Source organism: Danio rerio, chromosome 9 (genome assembly GCF_052040795.2).
Source record: "Danio rerio strain M-AB ecotype USA chromosome 9, GRCz13ab, whole genome shotgun sequence".
NCBI classification, from domain to species: domain Eukaryota; kingdom Metazoa; phylum Chordata; class Actinopteri; order Cypriniformes; family Danionidae; genus Danio; species Danio rerio.
The window spans coordinates 32222501-32246718 of NC_141029.1; the positions used below are offsets into that span (position 1 = coordinate 32222501).

A 24218-nucleotide genomic window follows, 5' to 3' on the forward strand; every position below is an offset into this window, starting at 1 on the left:
AAGATCGAAAAATTGCAAAATATGTACTTTATAAATACTAATAAACACCCAATGTCCGAACAATAGGCTGGTATTAAGCCATTAATTAATAGTGAGCATTGGTCCTTAAATTAAAGTGTTACCTTTATTCCTCACTTATCAGGGGCTTCAGTAAAAATTCACTTTATTGCACAAATGTCGATATCCTTTATTCATTTTCTTTTCAGCTCAGTCCCTTTATTATTCTGGGGTTGCCACAGTGGAATGAACCGTCAACTTACGCCAACATATGTTTTAAGCAGTGGATGCCCTTCCAGCAGCAACCCATCTCTGGGGAACATCCATACATAATCATACACACATATACACTAGGGACAATTTAGCTTACCCAATTCACACATACCACATCTTTGGACTTGTGTGGGAAACCGAAGCACCTGGAGGAAACCCACGAGAACACAGGGAAAACATGCAAACTCACACAGAGAAAAGCCAACATGCACCCCTTGTTGCCTACAAAATGTCAATATGAATAGGGGAAAAACATTTTTACATCAAGTAACATCACATCAACATTTTCTGAAGAGACTTTACAATGTCAATGATTTACTACAAAGACTTCAATACAAACTCTTAACAATAAATAATGTGAGCACTCTATATTAAAGGTTTGCCAATAAACTTTTCTATTTTCATTTTTTTAAGGTTTAGAAGAATCATTTGATACACATAACTAAGTGTGACTATGAAAGAGTATGAACATCAGAGCAATACAACGTTCCCCTGACAAACTGATTTGCTGTTCCTTTAGCTGCCTCTTATCTTGATTACGCCTCTCTCAGGTATAAATAGCTAATGCTTTGGAAAACAAAAGTGATTTACTGTATGTTGTTACTCACAGTCCACAGTAAATGACACATCAAAACTTAAACAGTTCCTATCAGCGTGTGACAGCACAGAGAGGCATTTTGTCCGTCACTGGTTTTGTACTTTCTAGGAATGGGCTGATGACCTGTTTCAAGATTTACTGCGGTTTATAAAGTCAAGGTTTTTATACCGCTAAAATGTTCTGTTATATTGTTTCATAAGATAGATTTAAGGTTTTTTTATGTGTTGTAAAGAAATCTGTGTTTTTGAATTTAATGAAAAGAGCAAAAGTCAATGATTTATTCAAATTATTTAGCCTGACATGTTTACTGCTCAAAAATATTTAAAATGTTTCTTGAAATAAAATATATTGTGTTCAATGGGTTTTTTTTTTATTTCTTTTGTTTTACCTAAACATTTTAAAAGAACTTATTTTAAAGCAGTATACCGTCAAGCTGTGTTATTTTATTCAAGGTTATCCTTGTACCATCAGAAACTTATACCAATCCATGGCTTGTTCCTTCAGAGATAAGAGAAATAATTAAAGCTCGAGTCTTTGTGTATTCGTCCACTCACATAAGTGCGAACAGAATTTGTGTATCACACATTTAGGTTCAGTTTGTAACACTTTAGTAGGACGTCTGTCCTGGTGCCGTCATTGCATTAGCAAAGTTAGCTGTGTAGACATTAAAAGGGTGGGTAAACTAAATTAGAAAGTTAGCCAAATACCTTACAGGTAGGAACATACTAAATAGGCACTAGGCTATGACATTGAGGTAAAGTTGGTTTTACATTCGCACATTTGTTCAGTGACAACTTGTGGCATGCTCCCTATATTGTTTGCCATTGTACTTTGAATATTTGGTCTGAAGTGAAGTTTATTTCAAGAACTAATTTCGAGAGGATCACGTGCTTATGTTTGCTTGTGGGAGGTCCCGCATTATCCAATTTATGATTCACCAGTCAGACGATTCCAAAGCCACTATAAATACCCTAAGTTCCATATCACAGCTATCTAGTTTTGAAGAATCCCCCCTTTCCACCCCTACTCCTCCTTTCTTAGATTGGTGACACGGTCGTCCAGTGGTTAGCACGGTTGGCTCACAGCAAGAACGTCACTGGTTCTAGTTCTTAACAAGCTAGCGAACATTTATGTGCGGAGTTTACACATTTTCCCCATGCTCACATGGGTTTCCCCTGGGTTCCCCGCTTTCCTCCTACCATTCAAAAACATGCAACTGAAGTTAACTGACTAATCCAAATCGGCACCATAGACATGCTCCTAGTAATTAGTTATCTCTTAGAGCAATCACTAATTGTTCATTAGCTATACAGCGAGGAGTTCTCTAGATCTACCTGAGCTCAAACTCCCCTCTCACCTTGCAAACAGGAAGGAGCCCCAGGCTCGAGGATCTAATGAGCTCAGGGCTGGCTCCCGGGACAGCACGCCAAACAAACTCTATAATCAATCATCAGCTAAGTGTGATCTCTTGAAACTACATGCAAGTATGTATGACTTCAAAACAGCATTACTGTAGCACTACTTTTCACTGTGAACAATGCTGTACTTTGATAGTCATTGGCTGCTTATATGATTTCACTATTTAGAATTTGCCAATAATACTTTTCTAAAATTATAAGGGGAAAGTCTGAATGTGTGAATATAAAACCAATTTAACCTTAATGGCTTTGTCACCATTTCAGCTCTAGGACTGATTTCTGCTTATTATCAAACTGAAGCAAAGCACTGGCATGTGCTTAAACCTGTGTAATCATGTAGAAGAGGATCATACAGATCACCTCACACACACTCACTCTGCAAAGATAGATTATACTGAATTATATAATACAAGAATATTAACATTAGAATACTGTATCTGCTTGTCAACAGAACCACACTGAAAGACATTCTGTCCCCAACACAAGCCATCCACACAAAAACTGACTTTCTAAAATAAACCTAATTAATATTCACTGGAGTAAAAAGTGGGACATCCAGTTTCATGTAATATGTACAATAAACACCACGGGCTACATCATGATGACACTTTTAAACTTTCATTTTAAGAAACGACTAAAACGTCAAAACGACTTCATGCTACCTCAATACAAACCCTCTACTGCATTGCACCTGTTCAAACACCTGGTGAGACGACATAAAATGTCTTGCCACAAAACAGCGGGAAAACAGGCTTGCTTGTTAGTGAAATATATCCTTTGATACTGACTTTGCTGAGGTTTAAGCTGTTTGAGGATGAGGTATAAAAAAGATAAAGACTGTTAAACATCAGTCAGAATGGGAACACTTAAGTTACAGCGTCCTCCTCACCGTTAAAGCCGCGTTTTTTTCCCTCAGACCGCATCTAAGAAGCACGCCAGTGCATGAACTGTCCTACCTGCAGTGCAGCGGTCGCTCGTGAAAATCCTGTGAACTGCAGTGCTGTTACACGGTCAAGAACCGGTGGTTAGTAGCGCTGACTGACTGTATCCATCACCGCAGCCCGAGCTCTGAGCGAGAGGCAAACCCGAAACCCCCCACGCACCCGCCGCTGGAGATGTTCATGGCGGAGGCGGAGTTTGCGCTCCCACGGATTCCCCGTGACCGTGTACACATACACAGACACACACACGAGCAGCATCATAGGAGTGCCATATTGCCTCTCAAACGCGGTGACTAGACAGGGAATATCCTCAGCATACTGTCAGCAGATGTTGAGTCACATAGTTAGACATTCGGTTTGGGGGTACATTAAAAAAGAATATGTATTCCTAATGTTCATTATAATGTTTTGTTTCTTGATATTAATGTTGTTTATTCTTAATGTATACTGTACTTTGTTGTTAGTTCAGCTATTTTTTTCAGTCACCCCACTGAAACGTCATAACTTTCAAAATAGTCATGAAATAACTATTGATTAATGATTAATTAAAGCTTCTTAAAGCTCTAGAGTTAGTGATTTATCCTTATTTAGCTTATAAACTAAATCAAAAAATGTATTATCTTACAGTTGGTACAAAGCTGCCATCTGCTGGGTTGTTTGTGAAATTCATTCATTTTCTTTTCAGCTTAGTCTCTTTATTAATCAGGGGTCACCACAGCGGAATGAACCGCCAACTTATCCAGCATGTTTTACACAGCGGATGCCCGTCCAGCTGCAACCCATCACTAAGAAACACCCATACACACTCATTTACACACTCATACATAACAAATAATTTAGCCTACCTAATTAAACTATAGCACTTGTCATTAGACCTGTGGGGAAAACCCACGCGAACACAGGGAGAACATGCAAACTCCACACAGAAACGCCAACTGATCCAGCCAAGGCTCGAATCTTGCTGTACCTTGCCCTCGCCGCCCATTGTTTCATGAAATTTACTAAGAAAAAGATCACTTTATTAAAATATTTGTTTTTTTTCTGAAACCATGGTATTTGGTGATTTTTACAATGCACCTTTACAGTACTTTGAGGGTAAAAAAATATGTAGAGGCAAAACAAAATGAAGATATTTTTACTTATTTTTACAAACCCATTTAACATAAAACCTGTGCATGTGCACAGTTATCAAGATTCGAAGTGGATCAAAACCTTTCATCAAAATGATCCTAAAACTATTGAACAACACCCATTCTTGCCTTAGGACAGCTTTGAAAAACTGTTTTGATCCACTTCTAATGTTGACTACAGTAAATATACACTGCTTCCAACAAATTAACAACAGGTTATTGCCAAAATACACAGATTAAGGCCACACAAACAAATAATATTTACAGATTTACAAATAAAAATGTGCAGAAAATTCAAAAATAACAAGATTACTATGCAAGTCGTGTTTTGACACTTGACAATGTTTATACGCGTCTTAATGATAGAGAAGATAATTGTGTAGCATATGTGGTAAGCAAAGGGTCTTGGTTTTGTTGAGTCCTTTTTGTCCCAGTGAGCGTCGAATGCACCATCTGCATAGCTGAGACAGAGAGCAGGTACCTGCAAAAAATAAAAAATGTATAAGATCTGTATCACAGTATACAAATGTACTGTTTATATCCTGTGTGTTTTTCTTTACCTGCTGTCTGCAAGAGGTGTTTGATGCTCTGATCTGAGGTCAGATCCAGAGGTGTCTTCCCCTCAGAGTTTCTAGATGTACGATCAGCCCCGTGTTCTAATAGTAGCTCCGCCTCTTTTGCTCCACCTACTCTGCATGCAGCATGTAAAGGTGTGTCAAGGCCACGCCCACATTGTACATCAGCACCTGTAGAGAATTAAATGAGCATGAGTCGCGTTGTTATTGGTAAAATAACAAACAACCATTGCATATGTGAGTAATGTTTTATAATTTAACTTCAAATTTAAAGTAAGTAACGTACTTGAAATATAATTTACTGATCACAAGACTAAAATCATTTATGTACATACACATTCACTGTACACATATTTTGTGTAGGTTTCTTAGTTCTGTTAAAAGTTCTCATAAGATCTCATCTCGTAAATTCATGAAATGTTTTTGTCGACCCCAACAAGTAACTAATAAAACTGACATAAAATTGGCTAAAAATTTACATACATAAAATTGCATTTTTGTTATTTTATATACATATTACAAACAAACTCACATGAAAAGAGAAAGAAAAATGTAAAAAGTTAAAAAACTAATGTCAAAGTTAAATTAATTTACATTTTTTAATTTTTAAAGATGAACAATATATATATATATATATATATATATATATATATATATACACACACATTATTCTAACGAAACAACAAAATTACAGAAACAAACTAAATGTGCTAAAAACAAATGCTAATTTCAAAATAAATCTATAACAACATAAATGACACAAAAATATGACTAAAACAATAGAAAAAGTGAAAAATAAAGCTGAAATAAATATTTGTAGTAATAAACAATTGAACAACACCAGAGCCATTAAAGAGGCTAGAAGATAAAGTATTTTGATAATTAAACTTAATGAAAATGACTAAAAATGACTTAGAAACATTGTAATTAAAACTTTAAATGAGCTTAAAATAAAACTCATTCATTCATTAATTTTCTTGTCGGCTTAGTCCCTTTATTAATCTGGGGTTGCCACAGCGGAATGAACCGCCAACTTATTCAGCACGTTTTTAAGCAGCGGATTCCTTTCCAGCCGCAACCCATCTCAGGGAAACTAAAAATAACACTAAAATTCAAAATATTAATAATATTTATATAGATTTAAAAATATTAATATTTAAACATTTTATACAGTATATAAATTAAAAAAAATTGCTAAGTTAAGTCTTTAAATGTTACTTTAAGCTGTATAGAAGTGTCTTGAAAAATATCTAGTCAAATATTATTTACTGTCATCATGGCAAAGATAAAAGAAATCAGTTATTAGAGATGAGTTATTAAAAAATATTATGTTTTGAATTGTGTTGAAAAAATCTTCTCTCCGCTAAACAGAATTTGGGGAAAAATTGAACAGGGGGCTAATAATTCTGACTTCAACTGTATATGTCTTGCAAAAACAAACACATAGAAAATTATTTTAGGTAACTAAAATAAGGCTGAATAAATTCGAAAATATGTATAACCATATTTCTAATTATTTTGATATAATGGAATGATTTTAAAGTTTCCTTAAGTGAACACTTGCTATTAAATGTATAAAGTTGCACCAAAAAAATGGTTATCTAGATAACATTTTATCACCGTTCACTAATACAGCTGAAGTCAGAAGTATTAGCCCCCCTGAATTATTAGACTGCTTGTTTATTTTTTCCCCAATTTCGGTTTAACGGAGAGAAGATTTTATTCAACACATTTCTAAACATAATAATTTTAATAACTCATTACTAATAACTGATTTATTATATCTTTGATATGATGACAGTAAATAATATTTTACTAGATATTTTTTAAGACACTTCCTTACAGCTTAAAGTGACATTTAAAAGGGTAATTAGACATGGGTAATTAGACAAATTATTGTATAACGATGGTTGGTTCTGTAGATTATCGAGAAAAAAATTAGCTTAAAGGGGCTAATCATTTTGTCCTTAAAATTGTGTTAAAAAATTAAAAACTGCTTTTACTCTAGCCGAAATAAAACAAATAAGACTTTTTTCAGAGGAAAAAATATTATCAGACGTACAGTAGAAATTTCCTTGCTCTGTTATACATCATTTGGGAAATATCAAAAAAAGAAGAAAAAAATTTCAAGGGGGCTAATAATTATGACTTCAACTGTATAACGAATGCAATAAGAAAATCTGAGAAAGAAAACCTTTTGTTCTTGTAACTCATTAAGTCATGAAGGGTAATGTTTGTGATTCTGACCTAAGATCAGCAGGGTCAGTACACAGTCTGTGCTCTTGACTTCACATGCACAGTACAGCGCTGTTCCAACACTGGGCAGCTCCATGTCCACGTTCACACCATGAGACAACAGCAGTTCAACACAGGCCGTGTGACCTAAAACATAGACAGGAGATAATATGGTTAATCAGTGGAGCTAAAACATGACTTTTTGATTCAATTCTTGAGACATTTTCAGATATTGAAGCATTTCGCTCTTTATCGGATGTTTTTTGGTCTAATAATGTAAAAAATACATGTTTTGCGTGTCACACTTTTAAAATATGCAATGTAATTGAAATCTGCAAACATACATTGATAAAGGCTGTTTTCAATTTCTTTTCCTGCACTGGAAATCCACATGCATATTCACTTCAGCAGAACTTTCATAAACCAGGCAGTTTTTTCATATCTATACTCTGAAGGCTTTTACAGAGGAAAAATTTTCACACATAATTTTCCAAATAATACACAACATACTTCTCTACAAAGAAAAATCCTTGCTGTTGCCAGCATATTCTGAATAATGGAATGATAAAAAGAGATCCAAAAAGGTCCATTTGTGAAACAAGAAATTTGACTCTGATTTTATCCAACTCTCAGATTTTGCAATTCCCACACACACCTCTCTTTGCAGCTTCATGCAGAGGTGAGCAGAGCAGGTGAGCTGGATGGTGGGCGGAGCTGTGTGTCAAAATGAGGCTGACAAGGGCGGGGTTTCCACTGCAGCAGGCACTGAACAGAGGAGTGGCTCCATCAAAAGTCACTGCATTTGCCTGCATTCAAACATACATATATAAGTCATCAATGAATGCGTGTTCAGAGACATGGAGTAAAATTAAGGCAAATAATGAAAGTTATATACGTACATCTGCACCATGTTCCAGGAGAAGTTTAGCACAGGTGAAATGTCCTCCAACACAAGCTTCATGCAGTGCTGTGATTCCATCTAAAGTCGCCATTCCAACATTGTAGCCCTGTACACACGAAAACACAGACAGTCAGGGATCTTACACCTTTCCCAAAGTGAAATTTAAGCAGTTTTTAAGCACTTTCTAGAAGCATTTTCACATTTTGGGAAAGTGTCAAATGACATATTTACATACCTATCCATACTTCTTCACAATATTTAAGATACTATTTGTTACAATGCTGTACTTTACTATAGAATACTATAAGGACATTTTCCCCCAGCCCAACATTATATTACTATCATTTACCTCTTAAATGACATTTCCTCACGTCTAAATTGTGTCATTTTTTATTTTAAATAGCTATTTATTCTAATTTCATGCACTGTTAACTCATTAAGTGGCAATCACAATACAATTTGTCTTCTCCCACTGCTTAAGCACCTATTTATTAGCAAGATATAACATTTTTAAGCAGTTTCAAACATTTTGTTTAAAATCTAAGCACTTATCAAACCTGGAAAACACGAGATTTAGGTGGGGCATTGTAAATATTCCACCTCCACACCCTCAATACCATGCTGAGGTAAAGCCCCTGAGCAAGAAACCAGACCCCTGACTGCTGCCAGGGAAGCGCAGTGCTTCAGGCGTGTTTAGGGGCATGAGTCGCTTTGGATGAATGTAAACTATTTATTGAGCTGACAAGCTTGAGACACCACATCAGGGTTTATCGATCAGTACCTGTGAGAGGAGTCTTCTCAGTGGAAGCAGTCTTCCTTGCAAAGCAGCATCGTGTAAAGGTGTTCTGTCGTCCCAGGAGCCTAACAAAACAAAAACATGGACATTTCAGTGAACATGTGCCATAGATACAGTGCTCAGCATAATTGAGTACAGCCCAAGTATTTTTCTCCATTTCTTAATGAATAGGCAATAGATTTGGGTGAATTTAAACAAAACAGATTTATTAAACAGATATATTTATTAAAATAATATTTTAGTCATAAAACATATTTAGAAATGAAAGATGAATACAACTAAATTCAAGATTTTCAAAATTACAACCTACAAAATTTCAACATAATTTGTATTTATTTTTTTTTTTTTCACTTGATTTTTCCTCTTTTCTTGTATTTAATATTTTTCTGTAACATAAATTTGGGTGTACTAGTTTTTGGACCGTTGTCATAAGTTTGTCGTAAGAATTGGCTTTAGTACTGACTAATCTAATGTTTGTTTGTTTGTTAGATTTTTAATAATCCTAAAATATAATTCACATGTCACAGCAAATCTCTCCATACTAAAAAAAGATCTATAAAAACAATAATAAAACTACATTCATACTGCACACCTTAGTTTCAAACAATGAGTAAACACTTGTTCTTATCTAATAACTGCTACAATTTAGCATAATTCATCTAATATGATTATGGTTACATAATCTAATCTCTGTTGGTAAAAATGACTTCCTGTATCTTTCTCTGTAACACAGGGGTTGAATTAATCTTGCACTAAAAGAGCTATTAAAAAGGGGATGATTATCAGGGTTCATCATACGGACAAATTTGTCCATCATTCGATCATCTGCAATCTCTTCTATAGTGGGTATTGCACACCCCACAAAAGAACCTGCCCTTTTTATAAACTTTTAAAATTAGTTTTTCTCCTTCTCCAAAAGTCCCCCAATCATATTTTTTTTACTAATGTATGTGCACGAGTATATTATTGTATAGCTTCCTATTAAAAATATGAATTTAAAAGAGATTTGTGAGGGGCGTACTTATATATACTGAGCACTGTACATTTGAGGGTTTTACAATAGGTCACTTATGTTGTACTCTACTACTATAAGTATGTCAATGAACAAACTGGTTCTTTATGTTGAAAAAAAAGTTTATTTATGTTTTGTTTTTAGTATTATTATTTTTTTTATATTACTACTATAAAAACCTGTCACTTTTTGTTAGTCTGGTATAGATCCTTTTGTGGAATTAAAGGTTAACAAAATGCTAAAGGATCTTCGTGCAGCCATTGATGCCAATAAAGTACATTTATTTTCTTTGTGGATTCGAACCTGATTCTTTAATGGCATCACTTTAAAAAACACTTAAGAATGACTGGAGAGGAGTGGGACTGGAAAATGACTCATGGCCAGCTTTGAAATTGGAAAGCCAATGTTTCATGCAAGCTTTAAAAAAAGTGCATTCTTCTACTCCAACACTCCAACTGACCTCGAAAACAGATCAAATTAAAATGTAAAAATAGCAATACAGCTAAATAAATCCACAAACAACCTTTTCTTTTGATTAGATTTACACAGGCTTTATATCACTCAGTGAGTTTCCTATATTTCTATTTTAATGAGTACAATTGTAAAATTAAACAAATGAATGGAACTTTGGCTTGATGCAGTAGTATGCTACAGTCACGGTACAAGTTTCATAATCCAAAACTGGCTATCAGTAGTTAGTCACAACTAGTTTAAGCAACTTAAAAATCTGATCAAAAATCTGAAGAAACTGCTAAATCTTACCTGCCATTAGTGGACTACATGTTTGTCCTCCATACATGTGAAACCTGTGATCCCATTGCTTAATCCAGACATTCCCTTCAGCATGAACCACGGCCATCTCTAAACTAAAACACAGCCACACAGAAACCTCGCAGGAACAGGACAATTAAGATAGTGGAGCACAGAGAAACTCCTCACAGGAGTTTATATGGCCTTCAGAGAAACAAGAACCCCCCTCTGAAAAGACTGCACCTCCCACCATTATCAGAGATGTGCTTTTACTGCCCCTCTTCCAAAATCCGGAGAGGTGAGAAACTCCCTTACATAAAAAAACCTCCTTCAGATGAGCCAGCATGGGGCAGAGGAGCTAAAACCCTAAGAATTTGAATACAGCACTGTTGGAATAAGTGAATGAAATAAAGACTTTGTTTAGAAAGTGTTTTTTTGTAGTCTGGTGTAAAGAAAATTTATTTATATTATATTAATATTTTTTCCATATTTTTCAGTAGATTATTGTGTTTTTTTTCTAAGTGATTGCAATAACAATAGATATTTTTAAAGATTTTAAAGAGTTTTTCCTCTTGCACAGAACCATGAATCTCCACTTCAGCAGCAGTTACAGTTTTATTCATATCTACATTCTTAAAGGCATAGTTTACCCAAATCTGGACATTTTGTTGTAATTTACTGACCCTTACTTGTTCCAAAAGCTGTTTGAGTTTCTTTCTTCTGTTAAACCTATAGGAAGATGTTTTGAAGAATGCTGGAAACCTGTAACCATTGACTTTAATAGCATTTGTTTTTCCTATTGTGAAAGTCAATGGTTACAGGCTTTCAGGTTACTTCAAAATGATTTATATCATGTTCAACAGAAAAAAAAACATGTTTGCAACCACTTAAGGGTGAGTTTATTTGAAGTCATAATTATTTATCCCCCTGAGTTATTGGCCCCATTAATTTTTCCCCCCAATTTCTGTTTAACGGAGAGAATATTTTTTTTCAACACATTTCTAAACATAATAGTGTTAATAACTGATTTATTTTATCTTTGCCATGATGACTGTAAATAATATTAGACTAGATATTTTTCAAGATAATATATAAAGCTTAAATGATATTTAAAGGCTTAACTAGGCTAATTAGGCTAATAATATTGACCTTAAAATGTTGTTTAAAAAAATTTAAAACTGTTTTTATTCTAGCCTAAATAAATCAAATAAGACGTTCTCCAGAAGAAAAAATAAATATTATTAGACCTAGTGTAAAAATGTCCTTGCTCTGTTACACACCATTTGGGAAATATTTACGAAAAAAAAAATCAAAGGGGGTTTAATAATTCTGATTTCAACTGTATATCTTAAATGGATATGTTCATACACGGTTTGTCTGATAATATGCAACATTTTATTAAATAAAAAATTTCTTTGGCTGTTCTAAGCAGTATTTTCTAAATTATGAAATTATAAAAAGAGAGACCTCTCCTCTGTTGACGTTGACTCTAAAATGCCAAAAAAGCACCTATTTAATAAAAAAAGTCTACTTTTCAAAATATTATTGTAAAAAGCTTGTAATACAAAGTAATGTTTGCAATTCTTAATGAAGACCTAATCAAAAACGATCTAATGTTTTACTCCTTTCACCCCTCCCTTTACAGTGCTCAGCACTGAGTACACCCCATATTGAAAATAAATATTTGTATCTATTTCCCAGTGAATACGGAAAATATATGTTGCATTTGAACAAAACAGATTTATTAAACAGATTTATTTACTAAAATAATATTTTAGTCACAGAACATCTTCAGAAATGGAAAGATAATACAATTAAATTCAAACAAAATATTGAAATAAAAAAAAAACTTCAACATTTCAACAAAATAATATATATATATATATATATATATATATATATATATATATATATATATGCATCTCTTGATTTTTTTCTCTTTTTTTTATTTGTATTTAATATTTTTCTATAACATATACATTTGGGTGTACTCGTTTTTGCACCATTATTGTAAGTTATTTTGTCAGATAGGCTCCAAATTGGCTTCAGTACTGACTAATCTAATGTATTTGCACAAATATAATATTGCATAGAAAATATTAATTTAAAAGAGAGATTTGTGGGGGAGGTGAGTGTTCATATATGCTGAGCAATGTACAGTGACTTGCCTTAAAGTATCTACAACCTCATACTACATTTCATTATGTGCTTACAGTAAGAGAAATATTTGAGCCAAAGCCAATGTAACGGCAATGGTTATTGGAGATTACAGTATCTGCTTTTCCAGTAAGGCTCGATTTGCATCCAGTGTTATGCAGGAGTGTTCTGCTTGTTGACTGTGCATGCGTGTGTGAAAGCAGTCAGAAACGGTGATAAGTGTGTGTTAACGCCCCACAGTTTTAGCCTTGAATGCTGGAGGGTGTGTATTTTATCAACTCTGTTTGGGTGTAAGCATCAGATTTCTGATCCGAAGAGACCCTGAAAGTTATCATAATGTTACCATAATGTGCCACTTTTATATTCAACAGCCACATGTTCCACAAAAATCATTCATGTTATCACAACACATAGGAATTAAGTTAACTTAATAATTTTTTAACAAATTTAAGTGAATTCAACATAAAATTGTCACAAAAAACCTTAAGAATTGTTTCAACTCATTTTACATAAGTAGTTTGAAAAAGAAGCAAAAGTCACTTTTTGAGTTAAAAAGACTGTTAATGTAGTTCAGTGTGAATTTTAAATTCAGACACTGTTTTTTTTATTTTTTATTAAAAACTATTTTATGTAATATTGCTGTTTGGGAAACCTCCTCAACCTAGTTACCAAAATAAATAAATAAATAAATAAATAAATCTAATAAACATAAAAAAATACAATAAAAAAACTAAAATTAAATTAAAATAAAATAAAAAGCTAAATAAAATAAAAATACAATAGTTTTTTTAATAAAATGAAAATAAATAATAATAAAATAAAATTTAAAATATTAAATATTTTTTTAAATTGAAACTAAAATAAAACTAAAAATAAAATGGAATAAATAAAATAACACTAAAATGAAATGAAATAAATAAAAATAAAACAAAAAGTTAAAGAAACTATTTTTTGCTCGTTAATGAACTTTATTGTAGCATTTGTCAGCAAAATTGATTAAATGGACAGCAAATCCAGTCCAATCCAAGTAGAATGAATGTTTGTGCACTACAATCATTATAGTACTTAGAGAATATAAAACAGAGCAAATATGATAATATAGCAAAGAATATAAATAATTATATTAGCAAATATAAAATAGACATAGAAGCAAGCAAAGTATGAAAATTATATTCATTCTAAAAATAGCAAAGAAAAGACATACTCCAAAGAGCATTAGTTTATTTATAACAAAAATATGTTTGCTACAATGTGTCAAGTTTTTTTTCTCAAGACATTTAAGGTGCACAATTTGACCTGTTAAATTAATTTGTTTGAGTTTTAACATTGTAATTGCTATATTGTACTCTTCCTTTCTAATGAACACCACTTTCAGTTAGTAGGAGTGTTTGTCCATTCACAATGAATAGATCAATAAATCACAATCACAACGTACTCAGAGAGAAGTTCAATACAAAACATCAAATTTAAAAAACCCAAAATAAAAATAACTTTGCCACAATGCGTTTGTTCAAAATAGTCCCATAATGGTATTTTTGTATATTTCCATAATTGTAACTGACATGTTTTGTTCCTTTTACGTTTTTGGGTTAACAAAATCATAATCACCCACAAATATATTAATATCATATAAAAAAATAAAAGAAGAAGAATGCACATGTATTACATGTTAATAAAGTTTATTGTAGACTGTCAACAAAAATAATTCAACACCACTTTTAGGTAGTAGAACTGTTTGTGCAGTATAATCATATTCACAATACACACAGAGAAGGTCAATGCAAAATAGGTGTAAAAGAAACCAAGTATGAAACCTTACGTGACAAACAGAGTCCAGAAATGCAGTATTTGGGTTTCGACAACCATCAAAAAGCAGCAATGAAAGTTAGAACCAGTTTAAAAAAAGAAACAAGTACTGTCAGACTACAGAAAATAACAGATATGATGCTTTTTATATCTCACAGCTCCTAAACTGTGTTTGGCATTAAAAACTTCAGTTTGGCTTATTTGAGTCAGATTAAAACACACATACAAACTGTGAAATCCTCATTCATATTAAATCCAGACATTTTAAAAAGTACTTGTGCAACCGTTTCAACAAACTATCTTCTAATGGAGGAGGGGGAGGGGGTATGGTATGGGGGTTCAGTTAAAGGCAGCTTTTTAATGTGCAAAGCAGGCTGTGGACAGCAGGAGTGCTTGAGAATAATAGCTCTTAATAGCTCTCTTTACACCTGAGCTCAAAGTTTTCAATAGAAATGTAAACAGGAGTAGTTAGGGTACAACAGTTTCACGACATGAGTGCATTTTTCACATCTCCCCCTTTAAATAAAGGTCATTGTGAGACTAATGTGAGGTCATGTGAGATCATTAGGGTTTGCTGTTTTACTCGTTTTGTGACTGACCTGCTGTTTTAAGCGACTGTGAGGACCTGAAGCGTCTACAGCTACGTCGATCAGACTGTCAGGCCGGAGCCACTGAAGAAAGAGCAGGAAGAGGAAGTTGATAACAGCAACGAAGGAGAAGATGGAGCCGGCGACCGCACCGCAGTGAGAGCGCAGTCGATGCAGTCGTGCGGATAACGGCAGAACAGGCTCTCTGCACACTCGATTATACACCTGGAACAAACACAAACAGGCAGTAGATATCAGAATCAGAATGAAATTTACACACAATGAACTTTTTATGATTTAAAGGAGTACATTTCAACACAGAAGGACAATAACAAGCAGGAAATGAGGCAATTATATATGACATGAATATACATTTAGATGATTTATGCCCATTGTTGATTAATTTATGTGTAGAAATAAGAAATAAAAATATGTTACGGAAACCATAAACACAATAGTAGTACTGTATTGTGATTTAAGACTATAAAAATAGGACGCAAGAGATGTGTTTGGATATGAAAAGCAAACATAATTTATAATTTGTAGAATGATGGTAGGGGTGACGCAGTGGCAAAGTGGGTAGCACGTTTGCCTTACAGCAAGAAAGTCGTGGTTCGAGTCTCGGCTCGGTCAGTTGGCGTTTCTGTGTGGAGTTTGCATGTTCTCCTTGTGTTTGCGTGGGTTTCCTCCGGGTGCTCTGGTTTGCTCCACAAGTCCAAAGACATGTGGAACAGGTGAATTGGGTATGCTGAAATTGACCGTAGTGTGTGTGTGTGTGTGTGTGTGTGTGAATGAGTGTGTATGGGTGTTTCCCAGTTATGGGCTGCAGCTGGAAGGGCATCCACGGTGTAAAACATATGCTGGATAAGTTCGCAGTTCATTCCACCGTGGCGACCCCAGATTAATGAAGGGACTGAGTCGAAAAGAAACTGAATAAATAAATATAATGATGGTAATAATTGTTTATAGAGTGATGGTAACAATGTTTTAAAATAAAGTAACTACATTTTGGGGGTCAGTAAGGGCTTTTATAAAATGTTTGTAGTATGAATTTAATTAGTTTTTTTTTTTTGTTACATTTTGTTTGGCATATAATGCAATAAATTGGCCCAAAGTGACAGTTAATACATCTGTAATAGACTTTGTAATATTATTTAAAGAATACTAAAAATTACTTGCATAAAAATGTTAAAGGAACAGGTCACCTAATAATATAATTTCCTGCTTAATTACTAACCACCAAGGCAAATTAAAACATATAATTTAATAATTTCTTTTAAAAAAAAATCACTGATAGTTTTGTGATAAAAAAAATCCTATTTGTCAGCTGGGGCAATATTTAGATTATTTCGAAGCTGTCTAAATATGAGTCATAGACAGTCACAAATGGAAAAAAGTCCTAGACTGCATCCGAAACCGCCTACCACTCAGTAGGTACTGCATTTGAATTTAAACGTACTATTCAGCCGTTAGAAAAGTATGTTCTATACAGTATGAATGTGAAAAGTATGAATGGAAAACGGACATAGTACATCCGCCATTTTGTCATGGTCATGTGACCTACCTGCGTCAGTTGCGTCGCATTACTCTCATTCATGAATTCAATCGCAGGGCATCATGGGATAGTTCAGCATGCATGGGATGCGCACTCCAGAATCTCGCCAGAAGTAGCAAGTCATCCGGGTACTTCTCGCATACTGATTTTCAAATTCTATGAATTCGGACATACTATTCGGCTGGCATACTGATTTTAGCATCCTATATAGTATGGAAGTATGCGGTTTCGGACGCAGCCCTAGATTGTTTCCTCCTAAACCTAAATTTTTTTTCAGATGAAGAAAAAATATATGCTATATCTTGTATCGTCTGGGGGTAGGGCTGGTAGATAAGGCAAAATAAGTATATCACGATTTAGTTCAAGCATCTTATAGGTCACCTTTTCCGTGCGCTCAGCAACGTTTCGCCAGGTGTACAATGTTCGGACCTTGCGGTGAATGGCAGCAGGAGACTCCACATTTCCACTGCGTATTTTTTTAATAACAGTTTCCAAGCCGTCACAAAGTGAACAAACTGACGGTCCACACAGAGTCACCAACTCATTCGGCAAGACTTCAGGTATTCCTCCAACACGAGTGCTCACCACCTGCATAGACACATTTAGATTTACAGATCATCCATAATACAGTGTTTAACAACAACAATGCATATCCTGTTTTCTTATTATAATGACAAAACCATATTATTTAATAAAAAATGTAAATATTTCAAGCTAAAATGGAAAGACTAGCATAAATATATGTCATTCTTTTTCGTTCTTTGTCTGTAGTACTTGTCTGCTATTAATAATTAATCCCTGCAAGTTAATCTACTAAAAACAGAAATGTTTGTTTTGATAATCTTTAATGAAAGTTTGAACATTTGCTTGCACATTTGGAGTGATGGTATTTCGGTTGACGTCAACCTCAGGGCTTTCATAGAAACTGAATATCATTATCCTTAATTATGCCCTCTTACCATTGCTATGACAGAACATTTGCAAAAGAAAGCCCCACTGCTACTGATAATGGAACACTGAGTAGCAGCGGGGCTTTCTTTCGCACATCGAAACGTCACATCAGACATTCAAACTAGACTAGGGAAATCAAAGACTTAATAAGCATAATAGGTAACCTTTAAAGTATGTGACGTTTCAGCTCTAAATACCACACAAATAATGTTTTACAACTCTTTGAAACTGCCCCTTATAGGTTTTGATCCTAATGGTGTCATTTTGGTGACTGTCACTTAAAAGTCAAATGAGATTAGGATCCCAGTCCTCTTTTTAAAAGAAAGCGGAGCTACAAATGCCTATGTCAGCATAGTGGCAGATTAAAAAACAAGCCTAATATCCTATGCTAATGAGGGAGAAATCGTCACTATTGGATGGGACTTCATTCTCTGATGACATGTATAAAAGTAGAACGTCAAAGTGTTTCTGCACAATGCTGTTATTAACTGTGATAAAAAAAAATTAATGACACATTTTACCATTAGAACCTGGTTATGTTCACAGACTTGCCACACAAAAGAAATCTTGCATAATAGGTCCCCTTTAACTGTCACTTGCAACTTATTTTACTTCAATAATGTGATTTTATTTATACAGATTCATAAAAATAAACATATATACCTGCAGACCACAGCTGGCTCCCTCCACAATTGCCATACAGAAGGCCTCAGTGAGAGATGTGTTGAGAAAGATGTGACCCTGAACAAGGACATCCCTCACATCTTTATGGTCTAGAGCTCCTAGCAGACGAACCCTTTATATATACATAGATAAAAAGAGTAAATGAATAAAGAAAAGAAAATATGCATCTCTCAAGCCAATTCGTTTTCTCACCTGTCATGAAGCTGATATTTCTCTCGAACCTCTTCCAATATAATTCTTTTGGGTCCCTCTCCGCCAATCAGAAAGCAAAGATCCGGATGCCTTCCACATAGTTCAGGAATGATTCCACTTAGTAAATCTATGCCTACAAAACAATATAAGGTAAATAAATCAAAGGGTTGATAAAATTACCCTTAAAAAAACCCATCGAAATAAAAATTAAAAACTTATATATACAGAATCCATGTCTTCAATTATGTTAATATAACATTTAATAGATAATCAATAACCTATTTTACTATATGGTTAATTATTATAAAACTATATTAAAATATAATTATATTAAAATAATTTGGTTTCATATTTGGAGGCAAAAAATAAAAAAATATGATGACAGTAGAAGTCTCCAGATAATATTATAATGAAATAAAGCATCAAAATTAGTTTAGGGCAATAAAAAATAAGCCCCTATTATGGGTTTTTGAAAATGACCTTCCATGCAGTGTGTAACACAGCTAAGTGAATGAAAACATCCAGCTGAGGTCTAAATCTAAAAGTACACCATATTTAAAACTATTGATTCTTTAACTAAATAGTTGACTCAGAGTTGAATAAACGAATCGAGTTGGGTTCGGATCTTTTGTTTGATCGCATCGACGTCGATACGGCACATCACCAAATATGTAGTTCAGTTCCGGTAAAATGTGCACACGCTTTTACTTTAGACACTAGTGGAGGGGCGGGGATCACGGGACTAATTATGATGCGAAGATGACGATCACTGATAGATGGAGATTCGGCTGTAGAAAAAAAAAAGGGTTAAAGTTCATTTTCACAATAATACCACAGTATAGCCAACCTAGTGCTGCGTTTGTACCTGTTATTTTTCTGATTTTTGATACAATAACCTACACTGCAACGTGGGATTTGCTGGGCGTTTGCTATTGAAGGAGCAGCAGAGACTATGGGACTTTTTTCAGACTTTGACAGGGACTCTGTTAGTAACTTTTACAGTTCATATGGACCAGTTTCTTCTTCCTCCAGATCATAACATGTAAGGCTGCATTTACACTGCAGATCTTGATGGTCAATTCTGATTTTGTGACTGTATCCAATTTTTTTGCTGCAATGCTTACTTCATCTTTTAAAAGTGACTCGTATCCGATTGACTATATTTACACAGCACACGGGAAAGGTGCAATGTGCACGAAAAAAAGTGTGGGCGCTGACTGACAGCTGACAATAAAAGAACACTCTTTTCTTTATTCCTGTATTTACTATTCCTGTTCGTAGGGTTTAATTTTTTTAATTCTTTTTGACATGTTGTTTTACTATAGTTTATGACAGAAAAGTTCTCCTCTGGCCATCTTCTTTTAATCTAGGCTTTTTTTAAACCAGTAGGCATCTTAATGTTGCCTTGTATTGTGTAGTTTGCAAAATATGTGTTTTATTGTGTGTTATAAGTTGTAATCACCCCGTGCGGCTTGTAATCATGTATCAATTATAGATCAGTGCTTGTATTGTATCCCTCTGGTTAAATTTGTAAAGGGCTATTCAATAACGTGTCCAAAACTATGTTAAAAACGTGACGTGTGCTTTTTCCTTTACCAATTTAAACTCGTTTCCGAACTGGCGATCATCTGCTGCTTGCCTTTGCTACAGCCACCATCAGCTGTTCCTTACACGCGGCATGGTTAATTTTCAAAATAGTTCAATTTTTTTGCCGCAGTGTGAATTAATACTGAATACGTGTCGCTGTTATTACTTTGGGTTAGGGTTAAGAGTAGAGTAATATGCTGGTGTTTAACTGCATTGCTTTATTGCATTGCTGTATTGGGCTCTCGCATACTCTCTACTAACTTTACTTCAAACTGTAGCAGTGGAAGGCATTTCTCTCTGTCTCGTGCTAAACGCAGTTGACCAATCGCAACAGAATGGGTCATGGGACCAATCAGCGCAGATGAGCTTCATGCGAAGGAGGGGTTTGGGAACAAATAAATCACTGAAGGATTCATATGAATGTCACTGGGATAATTAGGTAAAAATTAATGCGGATTATAAGACAATGAAAGTGATTTTGACCGTTCATGCATTTCAGCCTGTTGTTGGAGACCCCTAAAACCAAAATATGACCTTTTTAATGCAAAATGGGGGCTTTTTAAACCTTTTCTTGAACAGTATTATAGTTTAGGTTGCAATTTATTCTAAAGTGCATGCACTTACTTGAATTTGCATTGTATTTACAGTGGGTCTGGGTGATTAATCAAAAAGTAATCGAAATTGATATTCAGAACCTATAATCAATATAATTTTTACAGGTACATTTTTTCAATTACTTACTGCGCATGGAGTCACATGACCCCACTCTGTTGAAGCTAATTTACACTTTTTATATTTTGATTTATATTTATTATATTATTTTGATTTTATACTTCTGCCAAGTGCACGCGTACGGTCCGGCACAGCCTTCACATGCCCGCGCACCACTCCAAAAAATGTAACTACACGTCACAACGTCATGTAGTGCAAGCTTTGTGTACAAATATTGCAAAACTAAGTGCAGTCAAATGATGTGCTAACAAAGTTTTTCATTTTGACCCCACACAATGCCTATTATTCCAATTTTCTGTACTACAAAAAAAGCAGCATGCTCTGCTGACCTTTCCTGTAAACCAGTCGACTGATGACCACAATGGTGATCTTGCTGTTGTCGCGGCGACAGGGGTCAGGGGTGAAGTCAGTGGGGTCGACTGCATTCGGAATAACAGAGACGATCTCAGGATCGAGAGTGGCCCGCAGTACTGTGTTTTCTTTACTAGTGTACGACACACACACAATGTGATTAGTGTCACACAGAGAGACAGTCAGCAGCTTGTTGGTCAGGACAGAGCTCAGGTCCGCAAATCCAAAGAGAGAGTGATCTGTGAAGACAGTGTTGAGCCCCATAGTCTTGGCGTGGAACAGAGCATCATGGGCCATCGCAGAGAATGAGCTGTGAGCGTGAACAATTGTGATGCATTCACGCACAAATATACACCGGAGCAACGGCAAACTGTGAAAGCAGGTAGTGGATGTGGACTGGTTATACATCACCTGAAAGATAAAAATACCTAAATTATACTTGCAATATGTTTATTATATAAAGTATGCATAATATGGCACTAAATATGGCAAGATATTAAATTAAGTCCTTGATTAGGATTTGACTTTATTTATTTAGTTAGTGTGTAATGTTTCTGTTTCAGCATAAGCAACATCTGCAAAGATATTTTCTTTTACAAAAATATTTTTTTAAAACTTACAACAACAAAAGAAAACAAATATGAAAATAAAAGAAGAAAAAAAATGTATGAACAATCACAATTATCAGTATTAGCAGGATTTTGTAAAAAAAGAAGTTAAAAATGTCCAAAAGAATTGATACACACAAAGCATTTTATTGAATTTTGCATAAATAATACAAATAAATAAAATTTGTAGCTGTCTGCAATATTGTTAGGCAAATATTAATGTGAATCCATGAGAAGTAAAATCTTTTATAAACAGTACTTTAAATAAGAAAATCAAATGTACATTATAAAATAATACCAGTAAAGCAAATTATGCTTAATAATAAAACCTGCAGAATATATATTTTACGATGACCATTATAACCCAACAATTGTCAGTGTCTCTCATCACATCATTAGACACACTTTCTTAATGAATTCAAATGCAACTTACTGTGATGCATCTCAGTTATTGAATGTATTTAATTTAGAAATATGAGCGTTTAGTATTACTATCATTTTTTTTAACATTAATCTCAATTGAATTTCATGTTCCTCTATTATTTATATGGTAAAAATCTCACCATTTTTTTCTGTGGATCATTCACATTTCTTACAAGTGAGATACAATATTTACACACACCCATTTAGACATTACTAAATCATTATTGCACCTGTGCAAACTGAGAGTTTACATGATAATTAAAAACTGCAATGGTAATATTCTTACTAAACATCAGAAATTTTGCTATCACTTTATTTTGATGGTCCCTTTAACGCATTTCATTGAATTTAAGTTACATTGCATCTACATGCCAACTAATTCTCATTAGATTATAAGTAGACTGTTAGGTTGGGGTTTGGGTTAGGATAAGTTGACATGTACTTGCATGTATCAGCAAATTGATGTTGAAGGAGCAGTATCAGCAAATATTAAGCAGAGATTCTACTAATACTCAAATGAGAATTAATTGGCATGTATTTGCAGTGCCAAAAAAAGGTGCAATAGGAACCATCAAAATAAAGTGTTACTGGAATGTGACTTTACCATGCTTTATTGGGAAACCAGTTATTGTTTCATTCCTAGCATGAAATACCACTTGAAAATACAAGTAGCATAACATTTCCTTCAGTTCCTGGTTCCCTCCTAACTCCCTTCTGAACATGTTACAGTGCACCCATAAACAAAATCAGACATTTGAAATTAACTGACTGAAACACACCTGCAGTGGTAGGTAATAGACTTTCAGCCCGTTGGTCAGATAGCGAATCCCACGGCGGTCTCCATACGCATGTGTCGCTATTACAACCTTGTGGCCCTTCTCAATGAGGCACTGTGAGAGCTGGTAGATGTGACTCTCAACGCCACCCATGTTTGGGTAGAAGAAGTCCGACACCATACATATGCTGTGTTTGACGCTCTGCTCATGATCAGCATGCTGGACTGTGTTGGAGGAGTGTGCGTTTAAACATGTAGGTGTTTTAGGGGCATGAGTGTGACCTCTCCTCCTGTGACCCATGGTACTGCAAAAACTTCAGCCTTCTGGAGTATAAAATGACATATGCACCTGCAAAAAAAAAAAAAAAAAAACATTACATTGCGTTCCAACATGTAACTATCACGACAAGATTATTGATGAGGAATATACTTCTCTGCTGCAGAAGACACACATTTCTGATCTCATCTATAAAGTTAGATTGACCAGAGTTACACTGAACACAAGTCCATCCTTAATATGTCCCATGACACTATTAGTAATTATACTATTATTAAATTATCATTATCTATTCTAAAAGGAACTGCTTTGGGGTCGACCGTATACTTGTAAATACTTGTACAAATCCAATTGCACACAGTGTATGCTGTATATATTGGTGCTGAAGAGTTCATTTCACCATATTGCTATGATGTATCATGAATCAATTTTACACTTGTGATTATGGTCTTACCAAAAAAAAAATGGTTTGAATTTATTAATAAAATAAGCAGCACATCTGCGTAATATCTGCATGATATAAACAAACTCTAATTATACACACATATTAAACTGTACAGGCATATACAACAACAACAAAGCAACAAAGAATCATAGGTAATATTTTACAATGATAAATTAAATTTAATCTAATTTTAAATCATGTGACCTAACATTTTATAGTAAGAAAATAATTGTATATTGCTTACATACAATAAGCAATATATGTGTTACAGTCTTTTATAACCTTGGTTAAATTTAGCTCAAAAGTAACAATATTTTGTTACCATACTTTAAAAACTATTTTGTAAGCATTTGATAAGACATTAGTAAATGTTAAAAACAACATATATTTGAATAAATGCTAGGTGTAAAAAAAAAAGTTTTTTATTGATGTAGATAATTGTTAACAAATAATTTGATAGCA

At 34.2% G+C, this 24218-nt stretch overlaps 3 protein-coding genes across 7 annotated transcripts in view; all 3 read right to left on the reverse strand.

The window, feature by feature from the left end:
• The window catches only part of sytl5 (synaptotagmin-like 5), a 46295-nt gene extending 42922 nt beyond the window's left edge, over nucleotides 1–3373 (reverse strand). For both annotated transcript variants that reach the window (XM_087267962.1, XM_087267961.1), the window contains exon 1: nucleotides 3243–3373. The gene's annotated coding sequence lies outside the window, so the exon portion shown is untranslated. The remainder of the gene's footprint in view (nucleotides 1–3242) is intronic.
• An 851-nt stretch (nucleotides 3374–4224) lies between these two features.
• asb11 (ankyrin repeat and SOCS box containing 11) lies at nucleotides 4225–10783 on the reverse strand. The gene is made up of 7 exons (NM_214792.2): nucleotides 10639–10783; nucleotides 8850–8929; nucleotides 8067–8174; nucleotides 7823–7973; nucleotides 7180–7314; nucleotides 4918–5103; nucleotides 4225–4838 (listed from the first exon to the last, which is right to left on the reverse strand). Exons 1-7 carry the CDS (start codon nucleotides 10733–10735, stop codon nucleotides 4714–4716), a joined length of 882 nt encoding a protein of 293 aa, NP_999957.1. The 5' UTR covers nucleotides 10736–10783; the 3' UTR covers nucleotides 4225–4713.
• Nucleotides 10784–14445: 3662 nt separating this feature from the next.
• Nucleotides 14446–24218, reverse strand: part of piga (phosphatidylinositol glycan anchor biosynthesis, class A) — a 46462-nt gene continuing 36689 nt past the window's right edge. For 2 of the 4 annotated variants that reach the window (XM_087267132.1, XM_087267131.1), the window contains exons 2-7: nucleotides 23039–23383; nucleotides 21207–21639; nucleotides 18559–18691; nucleotides 18346–18478; nucleotides 17113–17319; nucleotides 14446–15401 (exon numbers count right to left, since the gene is read on the reverse strand). In XM_087267132.1, coding sequence (XP_087123258.1) covers nucleotides 15141–15401; nucleotides 17113–17319; nucleotides 18346–18478; nucleotides 18559–18691; nucleotides 21207–21639; nucleotides 23039–23335 — 1464 coding nt within the window. In that variant the 5' untranslated portion in view covers nucleotides 23336–23383 and the 3' untranslated portion in view covers nucleotides 14446–15140. Of the gene's footprint in view, nucleotides 16597–16970; nucleotides 17320–18345; nucleotides 18479–18558; nucleotides 18692–21206; nucleotides 21640–23038; nucleotides 23384–24218 lie in introns of all 4 variants that reach the window. The other 2 variants (NM_001126446.1, XM_087267133.1) reach the window with 2 other exon arrangements.